The 9,360-nt window shown below is 51.8% G+C and overlaps 4 protein-coding genes across 4 annotated transcripts; 3 read left to right on the forward strand and 1 right to left on the reverse strand.

Annotated features, from left to right (window-relative positions):
• The first annotated feature begins 1,703 nt into the window (after positions 1 to 1,703).
• On the forward strand, positions 1,704 to 3,121 carry PPTG_12038 (serine/threonine-protein phosphatase PP2A). The gene has a single exon (XM_008908234.1). The coding sequence runs from the start codon at positions 1,829 to 1,831 to the stop codon at positions 2,786 to 2,788; it is 960 nt and encodes a 319-aa protein (XP_008906482.1). The 5' UTR covers positions 1,704 to 1,828; the 3' UTR covers positions 2,789 to 3,121.
• On the reverse strand, positions 3,080 to 4,807 carry PPTG_12039 (hypothetical protein). Its single transcript, XM_008908235.1, has 2 exons — positions 3,379 to 4,807; positions 3,080 to 3,315 (listed from the first exon to the last, which is right to left on the reverse strand). The coding sequence occupies exons 1-2, from the start codon at positions 4,772 to 4,774 to the stop codon at positions 3,182 to 3,184; spliced, it is 1,530 nt and encodes a 509-aa protein (XP_008906483.1). The 5' UTR covers positions 4,775 to 4,807; the 3' UTR covers positions 3,080 to 3,181.
• A 569-nt stretch (positions 4,808 to 5,376) lies between these two features.
• Positions 5,377 to 7,617, forward strand: PPTG_12040 (hypothetical protein; the record flags this gene model as incomplete). The annotated part of the gene is made up of 4 exons (XM_008908236.1): positions 5,377 to 5,408; positions 5,467 to 5,563; positions 5,635 to 5,745; positions 5,802 to 7,617. 4 exons carry the CDS (start codon positions 5,377 to 5,379, stop codon positions 7,485 to 7,487), a joined length of 1,926 nt encoding a protein of 641 aa, XP_008906484.1. The 3' UTR covers positions 7,488 to 7,617.
• Positions 7,618 to 7,749: 132 nt separating this feature from the next.
• PPTG_12041 (hypothetical protein) lies at positions 7,750 to 9,360 on the forward strand. Its single transcript, XM_008908237.1, has one exon. It carries the CDS (start codon positions 7,778 to 7,780, stop codon positions 9,320 to 9,322), a length of 1,545 nt encoding a protein of 514 aa, XP_008906485.1. The 5' UTR covers positions 7,750 to 7,777; the 3' UTR covers positions 9,323 to 9,360.

Raw genomic sequence — 9,360 nt, forward strand, 5'->3', positions numbered from 1 at the left:
GAGATTATATCCCGTACGGCTCCAAGAGATTTTGTTACTGTTCGCTGCCGCCTCACTGGCGGCTTAGTTCCTCTCGAGCTGCACGTAGCTGATTTGCGTGAGGCGTTAGGCCTTCCTGATTACGATCTACGTCCCCCGTTTCGTGAGCCACTGCTTACCAGCAGCCCGACCGTCAATGTTGAAGACGTCGATCTCATGAGCGATACAAGCATGGAATAATAACGAAGTCAAAAAGAAATACATTTTTTTACTGAAAAAAAAAAATTCTTATCTAGATCTTGGAGCCCATACCCGCAATGGTTGTAGAGATTGACGCCAACATTCTCGTGCTTCTTCGTGCATTGTACCAAAGCTACACTGATCGTTCGTAAAGCGTCTTGTCGAAAAGCCCATGGCGCGTGTCGAATAAGCCAGCATTTAAGCAATGAGAATCCAAGTTCGATAGGGTTTAATTGGGGAGAGTAAGGCGGCAGAAAAAACAATATGCTGCTCCGGGAGTGTATGAGTTCCTCTAGCTCCTTGTACATGTGGATTTTTGCATTATCGAGAACGACGATAGATCTACAAAAAACGTTAGAGAAACCCTTCAAATTAAAACCCGCAAGAATATTTATACCTGGGAAGTGGCCACGGATTCAGATAAGGAGCGATTTTTCTTTGAAAGACGCCGTGAAACGCGACTCTGTCCCTGATGTGGACTCTCACGCGAAAAACCCTGTAACATCAAAAGCAGCTAAAATTGACAAACGCTCTCCACGGCTAAACGGAAGAGCAACAATTGCAGGCGTGCCTCGACGTGACCAAGCATACTTTCTAAGCGCATCTCTACTGTCTTTAGAAGTTTCATCGATAAAAACTAATTAATCGGGTCCACTGTAAAATGGACGTAGTTTTCGATAGAAGCTCTCTACTTGAGCCGGCACGTTTTTACGCGCGCGCTTAGTTAGTACTTTGCTGGTAATTTTGAGGTCAAATCTAAGAAGACGACAAAGTGTTGGAGTAGAAAAGTTCAGCGTGCTACCAAACCTGTCCTTCACTGCCTCTTGTAATTCCTCTAAGTAAAAAAACGGATGAACACGAATGTAGTCTTCGGCAAAATCTACTGCCTCTTGAGGCCATCGTGCAGATTTAGTTTTTCTATCTTCTGGTAGCACATTTTCTTAACTTTTGAAAAATGCCACCGCTCAATAGATCGAATAGACACACCCAAAACACAAGATACTAGCGCCATGCTAATGCCATGCATGTACACTAACACTATAGCTCTCCACCGCAAGTCTGTCGAGATTGTCATGACGACGCTGGAGACAAAATGGAAGTGAGGCTAAGTAGAGACTGAGTTGCGGTACACTTAGCAACGAATGGCGGGTAGCAAACCGCCAAACTGCCCGAATTAAAAGAATCCGAGGCTAACTCCAAGCTCTCTCCGTTAACGCAAACCTAAATGTTGCTCTAATAGATGGGTGCACATGAATAGGGTTATTTTAATTCAGGCCGAATTAGCGACATACCCGCCAAAACGGCTGAAAGGCACATTATAATTAGGACATATTAGTAATTCCGATTCTAATACCAATCCCTGGTTGCATTCCAGACTTTTTGCGAGAAAATTCATCTAAGAAACAACAACCTAATTTCACAATTTTTTTCACGTTAGAATAATTTGTACTTTTGTAGATTCTATCCTACATTCCGAGTTTCTACAAATCAGCACATTCCTACACGCGCTATCCGTCGCCGGATTGGTGGAGCGTCAGAAGCCAGAAGGGGGGAAATCGCGGACACTCGAGTGTTCCCCACCAAGCACAAAGGAGATATTTGACCGATCATGGACTCGCGCGGGGAGATGAAGGCACTGGATGCGCAGATCGAGCGCCTGCGCCGCGCCGAGAACCTGACGGAGACGGAAATTTACGAGCTGTGCCAGAAGGCCAAGGAGATCCTGGCCGGTGAATCCAACGTGCAGCCGGTCAAGTGTCCCGTGACGGTCTGTGGCGATATCCACGGCCAGTTTTACGACCTGCTGGAGCTCTTCCGGATAGGGGGCGCCTGCCCAGACACCAACTACCTCTTCATGGGAGACTACGTGGACCGCGGCTACTACTCGCTCGAGAGTGTTGCCCTTTTGGTGGCGCTAAAAGTGCGTCACCGCGAACGTATCACGATCCTTCGCGGCAACCACGAAAGTCGCCAGATCACGCAGGTGTACGGCTTCTACGACGAATGCCTACGTAAATACGGCAACGCCAACGTGTGGAAGTACTTCACCGACCTATTCGACCACTTGCCAATGACTGCGCTCATCGAGAACCGCGTTTTTTGCATGCACGGCGGCCTGTCGCCCTCTATCGACACGCTGGACCATGCACGTGCACTGGACCGCGTGCAAGAGGTGCCTCACGAAGGCCCCATGTGCGACCTGGTGTGGTCCGACCCGGACGACCGCTGTGGATGGGGAATCTCCCCCCGTGGCGCCGGCTACACGTTCGGTCAGGACATCACGGAGCAGTTCAAGCGCAGCAACGGCCTCACATTCATCGCGCGCGCCCACCAGCTTGTCATGGAAGGATACCAGTGGACTCACAACCGCGGCGTTGTGACCATCTTCAGTGCCCCCAACTACTGCTACCGCTGCGGCAACCAGGCCGCGCTTATGGAGATCGACGAGGTCATGGCTGACCGTAACGGAGACAAGGTATACGAGACGTGCAAGTTCATCCAGTTCGACCCTGCCCCGCGTGACAGCAACTTCAACGAGAAGAAGCGTACGCCCGACTACTTCCTGTAGACTGAGGACGGAGACGACAACGTAGCGCAGGCTGGACAGGTGTGAATGATACGTAGCGACACGACGAGCGACCAGAAGGACAGGGAGGTGTACACGGCGTAAAGGATGCTCACTGATAACACGACCGAGACGCTATCAAGAAAGACATCAGAGCTGGAAAGGCAAAATAAGCAGGTAGGTCCAACCGGAGAGCAAGAAGGTGTGAGGTGCAGATTGCTGGGGCTCTGGCCGGTTCGCTTGGCGTGGAACGTTCCGGCTTCTCACTCAGGCCTTTTCTGCTGACGAGGTGGGCACAGTATTCTTCATATATGCACGATTTAGTTGGTTATTGCCGCGTTTGGTTGTTCCAGATCTGGTCGTGTGTTTTTTTAGTTATCCAGGTTGCAGGCTCACCTAGAGCATGGTGAGGAACTGTTGCAGCTGCTTCTTGAGTTCCAACGAGTCGCTGTGTGTCGGGTTGGTGGTGAGCGCGCGATTGACCTTCGTGAACGAGTCGTGGAAGTCGCCCACCTTGTACGCGAGCAGAGCTGGAACGGGCAACAGAATGTTACAGTTAGCATGAGCAAGGAAGATAGAGAAGACCAACGCACCGCGGTTATAGCTGGGCTCGAACATGAAGTCTGCGAGCGACTCGGATAGCTGGAAGTTGGCACGCGCTTGGTCCAGATTGCCCTTACGCAGTTCAAGCACCCCAAGGTTATTGTACGACTCGGCGTGGTTGCTGTCGACCGACACAGCGATCTTGAAGGCCTGATAGGCGAGTCCCAGATCTCCGATACCAATAGCAACCTGCCCAATGTTGTACCAGACATCGGCCATGCAGTCGTCCGACGCGAGGGACAGCGCTCGATCGAAGCACGATAGTGTCATGTCATACTGCGACGCGTAGAAGCAGCAGAGTCCGATGTTGCACCAGAGCTCGGCAGTGTTCACGTCCATCTGTAGCAGACGTCGATAGTAGCGCAATGCAACCTCTGGGTGGTCCGTGTAGAAGTAGTTCGACGCTAGGCATGCGATGGCTTCGACGTTAGATGCATCCAGCTGAAGTACCTCCTTGTACACGCTGACGCTCTTCTCGACGTCGTTGAGCATGTCGTGAACGCGGGCGATGCTCACCAGAAGTTGCGTATCCCCTGGGAACTTGGCCTTACCCTTCTCGTACCTGTCCAGCGCTGTATTTGGCTGGTCAAGACGCAGATACACTTTACCCAGCTCCAAGAACGTGATCACCATGTCCTGGTTGCGTAGTGATGACTCGAACTGCTTCTCAGCGTCGCGGAAGAGTCCAAGCTGGTAATAACACTTGCCCAGCCTTGCCTTCCACCACCAGTCTTTATAGTCGGCAGCCACTGTCGCCTCTGCAGCCAGTTCAAGTGCTTTACGTGGGTTATGCTCACAGTAGAGCAGGTAGTCCACCAGCGCCTTTGCGATAGCTGGCCGCTTCGCGTACCGCTTAAAATCGAGGCGATTCACGTCGATGAACACGCCCGAGTCGGACGCTTGCATCGACGCTGTACCAAGTCGCACCTGTCGCCCCAGCGTCGTCGCCGGGCGAGAAGTACCCGGTCGATTGCCCTGCAGCGCGCGATCCACCGACATGCTGCCTGTTCCCGGTCTAGAGCTCGTTCCAGGTCTTGCAAAGCCGCTGAGCGGGCGGCCTGTAGACGTCATGGGGCGCAGACTCGGGTCGCCAGTGCCCGCTCGTGAGTTTGGGCGGTTGAGAGAAGTGCCCGGTCGTGGCATGGACGCCATGACGTTGTCGTCCATGAGGAGATCCGCAGCGCCGTCCTCCTCCAACTCCGAGTCGTCGATGTAGTTTTGCATCGTCATAGCTTTGGTCTTGGTCACCCATGCAGCCTGGTCGTATGGGTTCTGAGCCAAAATGTCCGTACAGATATCGATACAGTCGGCGAATCTCCGCTGGCGTGAACGCAGCAGCGCCATGTAGAACGGGTCCACCTGGTCCAGCGCATCGAATTCCGCCATGACTTCGATCTGCTTTGATGGTGTCGCTTCGTGCGTTGAAGTGGCTCATCTTACTTAAAAGTTACTTTTTTGTTAGGGAGCCACCTTAGGTGTTCAAAAGTACACATTGCTGCACATTACGCCGGCAGATTTTTTTTTTTCATCGCGTAGTTTACAAACGAAAGTAGGCGAAGCTTCCTGATCCCAATCTGTTGAAATCGACTACAACACCGCTAATAACACCTGGTGCAAAAGAGGTCTACTCCACACCTCCACGCACCGCACATAGCAACATTGGGATTTCTTGCAAAAGGAGGCATTCAGTTGGAGTTGGTGTTTTCTGAGCGGAGAAAACAGGAGAAGAGATGCCGTCGAGGGCGAAACGTGGTTGTTTTCTTATGTTCAAAGCTTCAACAACATGAAATTCAAAGCTTCAACAACATGAAACATTTGATGAATGAGCCTGCCGTCGAATTGAATTGAAGAGTCGATCGTCTACATATATATCACATTGAAGTTAGGAATTAGCAGATTGAAGTTAGGAATTAGCAGATTACGGTAGATTGTTGACCACAAAGTTGATCAATTCGGAATTTGCCAGCCAAGAGACACCCAGCTTGATAATGGCACCCCGTTCAACGCGCAACGCCTCCACGTACGCCGCCTCTTACATCGTTCTCTAGCGAGTATGATATTCACCCCAATGTCTCTAGTTACGAACTGCAGGCTTCACTGCCACATCTTCCTGTGCCCTCCCTCCACACCACGCTGGACAAGTACCTGCGCTCATTAGAATCTCTGGTCACTAAGGTTGACCCAACTAGTCCCGCACAGCCTCAAGCTCAGTATTAATCCGCGCATTATCCCTTTGTTCACTTCAGGAAGAGCTAGAACAGACCAGGAAGCTCGTACACGAGTTTGGGAAGCCTGGAGGTCAAGGTGAAGCTCTGCAGACGGAACTATTGCAACGAGCCAAAGAGAAAGAAAACTGGGTAGAAAATAATCCTCGAAGCTAAATGGACTCAATCCTAACAATATCTTGCTGTAGCTGGCAGAGTGGTGGGAACAAGTGGCTTATCTCAGTGATCCGACGCCGAACGCGCTGTTCGTCAACATGGTGACAGGCTTTGGCTCGTTCCAAGACTTCGATCGACCTGTTTCCCAAGCCAGACGAGCAGCAGAGACTGTGAGATACACATGTGAGTATCTGGAGAGACTCAAACGTGAGCTAGTGCCACCAGAGACAATGGGTGGCCACGTTTTGTGTATGAACATGTTCCGTCGTCTATTCTCCACTTGCCGCATCCCGGAGAGGCCGACAGATCGATTCAAACGAGTAGACCCGGTCACGATTCGCCATATTACCGTATTTTGTGAAGGCCGAGTGTTCGTGCTGCGTGTATACGACGCTGACGACGAACTTCTGACCATCGGAGACTTGGAAGTGCAGCTCCTGCATATCTTGCGGCACTCGGCGTATTTGAACTCTCTTCCTGCAAGAAAACGCGATGCCGACCTGCCGCAATTTGTAGGTGCTCTGACAGCATTGAGACGCGATAAATGGACTGAAACTCGTCAAGCTATGGTGGAGTTTGACCCGTTAAACGAGCGAAGTCTTGACAAGATTGAAAGCAGCCTTTTCTCGCTGTGTCTAGAGTCCTCAACACCCGGTACGCCCTCGGAGTTAGCACGACAATGTGCTGCTGCTAATGCTGGCAATCGCTGGTTTGACAAGAGCTTTCAGTACCTCGTGTTCGCCAACGGAATGGTAGGAGCCAACATGGAACACGCTAACGCAGACGCTACAGTACTGCAGTCGATGTTTCGGTGGTTGGGAGAGCGCTATCTGAATCGAAACGGTGGCTACGAGACGTTCATTGAGAGTCGCCATCACTCGCTGGAGTTCTTACCTCCTCCTGAGCTGCTGCGCTGGCGTTTATCTCAAGAAATCACGTTAAACACGATCCCAACCGCATTGACAGATTTCCAGCGATATGGCAGTACATTACGCATGATAGTGGTGCGAAACAAGACATTTGGAAAGACCAAACTACGGGCGGTGAAGCTGTTTCCTGACATTTTCGTGCAAATGGGAATTCAGCTGGCAGGCTTTCGAGTGTTTGGCCGTGTAGTTCCAACGTACGAGAGTGGCCACACTCGTATGTTCGTTGAAGGTCGCACGGAGACCATCCGTACGGTGACAAGTGAAGTACTGGCATGGCTGCAGATGCAGGATCAACCTGATGCGGATGAAGCAGAGGTGGCAGATAAACTCAAGCGCGCTATGTCACGCCATAAGGAGATCTCACTTGAGGCGCTTTCGGGCAATGGAATAGACCGCCACTTACTGGGACTGCATATTGCAGCGATGCAAAAGACTGGTTCTCCTCCTCCATTGTTTACTGATCCTAGCTACGCTAAGAGTGGCGGGGGTGGCAATTTTGTGCTATCTACGAGCAACGTGTCCGGGTATCCGTGGCTCTGGGGCGGATTCGTGCCGATGCTACCTCACGGAATCGGAATTTGCTACGGGTGTGAAAACGACTTTCTGTCGTTCATGATCACATCGTTTGACCCGAGTGATCGCGACCAGCAACTTCCAGGCCCGCCAGGTCCACGGCTTCCACGAGTCACTGCAGCAGAATTCCAGCGCGCGCTCTTCAAGGCGTTCGAAGACATTTACGCGCTCATGGAACGCAACCATGAAAGTTTGAAACCTGTTTGCAAAATGTGAGCTGACCTAAACTTGATCCGTGGTCTCACTTCACTCGAGAACAAGCTGACAATGACATCACGGTTAGACTTAGAGACAGCGTATCTAAGAGGATAGCAAACCATTAATTCATTCCGTTCGAATCTCTAAGAGCCAGGGTCTCAACCAAAGCTCATCATCTGCGCGGACTAAACAAATCCACGTCGGTCTCGTTGTCGCCGGACCTTCAACCGAGAAGTACCACGCCTTGACTGGTCTTCTTTAACTCACTTATCACTCGCCAATCTGCTAGCCAGACGTCAAGAGCGGCCATGAAGGCGTGCCAGATCCAGTCGCAGGGGCTCATCGTACTGCTATGTCTCGTGAACCTTCTTAACTATATCGACCGGGGCATCATACCCGGCGCTCCTCAGAGCTTCCGACACTTCATCACGTCGTCCTTAGGCGTGGCTGTGACGGACCAGTCCGTCTACTTCGGACTACTGTCCTCTTCCTTCATTATCGGCCACTCGGTACTGTCGATCGTCTTCGGCTACTTCGCACTGACTCACCGACCGTTCCGGATCATCTCGCTTGGCACAAGTATCTGGATTGTGGCTATCATCATCTGTGCCATATCCGAACACGTCAACAGCTACGCACTGCTGATCGTCGGTAGAGTGTTGAGTGGCGTTGGGGAGGCCTCGTTCCAGTGTGTAGCGCCCCCGTTCATCGACCGCCACGCCCCACCGGCCCGTCGATCATTCTACGTGGGGATCTACTTGGCGTCTGTCATCGTGGGCACGGCCATCGGGTTCGTGTACGGGTCGCTGTTCGCCGAGTCTCCTTTGACGTGGGCGGGGGCGTTCTACTTTGAAGCCATCTTGATGGCGTGTCTGGTCTTCTGCTGCTTGTTTTGCGTACCCGACGAGCTCAACGTCGTGCCGCCGACAGACGACGAAGCCGCACTGAGGAAACCACTCGTGTCGACCAATGAATTCGCTAGTGAAGTGATGTCGCTGTCGAGAGCGAGTCATGATACAGTGGAGAAGAACGCGGCTGAGCTGTCACCTGCCGAATACGTCGAGAAATTCGGCGTCGAGAGGCCAAACGAAGAGACCTCCAAGCCTTTCCTTCAGACATGGTGGGAGATCCTCTCGGATGTCCCGTTCTTGATGGTGGTGCTGGCTCATGGAGCATATACGTTCACGCTAGGCGTGTTCAATGCCTTCGGACCGGACGTGTTTATTGGGCTGGGGCTCTTCTCTGATGAGACTTCAGCGTCCTTGATCTTTGGTGGTATTGTGGCTGTCACGAGTCTCATTGGCACTCCACTTGGAGGCTTCGTGCTTGATCGATACACCAAGCACACTACCGTGCCCGGTAAAAGATGCTTTGTCGCGGTCTCGTCGCTCTTCTTCTATGTATCCATCGCTGAAGTCTTCGCGTTGATCATGTGCTTCATATCGGACAGCAAAGGAGCGTTCCTGACGTGTTTTACTATTGCTCTCTTCTGTATGTGCGCACTGTGGGGGCCCGAGATGGTGGCGGTGATGGAGCTGTTCCCATCCTCGCGTCGGTCGATGGCCATTTCAGCCAACGCAGTGATCATCCACGTCTTCGGAGACGTACCTGCACCTATTGTCATGGGCGTTGTAAGGGACAAATGGGCTCCGAACTGTGGCACGGTCGAGGAAGATGGAGACGCTGTTCTGAATCCGTTGTGCAGCGAGGACCAAGACGGACTCAAGAACTTTATGCTGCTGTCGGTGCTGTGGATGATCTGGGCGGTGATTCTGTGGGCCCTAGCCATGGTTGCTGTTAAGAGAAGACAAAGGAATGGGGGGTTTGTGCTCACCGCACCAGCAGAGATTTAAGAGAAACTGAAGTATTTGTCGTTTGAAGCTATTGGAAC

The sequence above is a fragment of the Phytophthora parasitica genome (genome assembly GCF_000247585.1).
Source record: "Phytophthora parasitica INRA-310 unplaced genomic scaffold supercont2.29, whole genome shotgun sequence".
Taxonomy (NCBI): domain Eukaryota; phylum Oomycota; class Peronosporomycetes; order Peronosporales; family Peronosporaceae; genus Phytophthora; species Phytophthora nicotianae.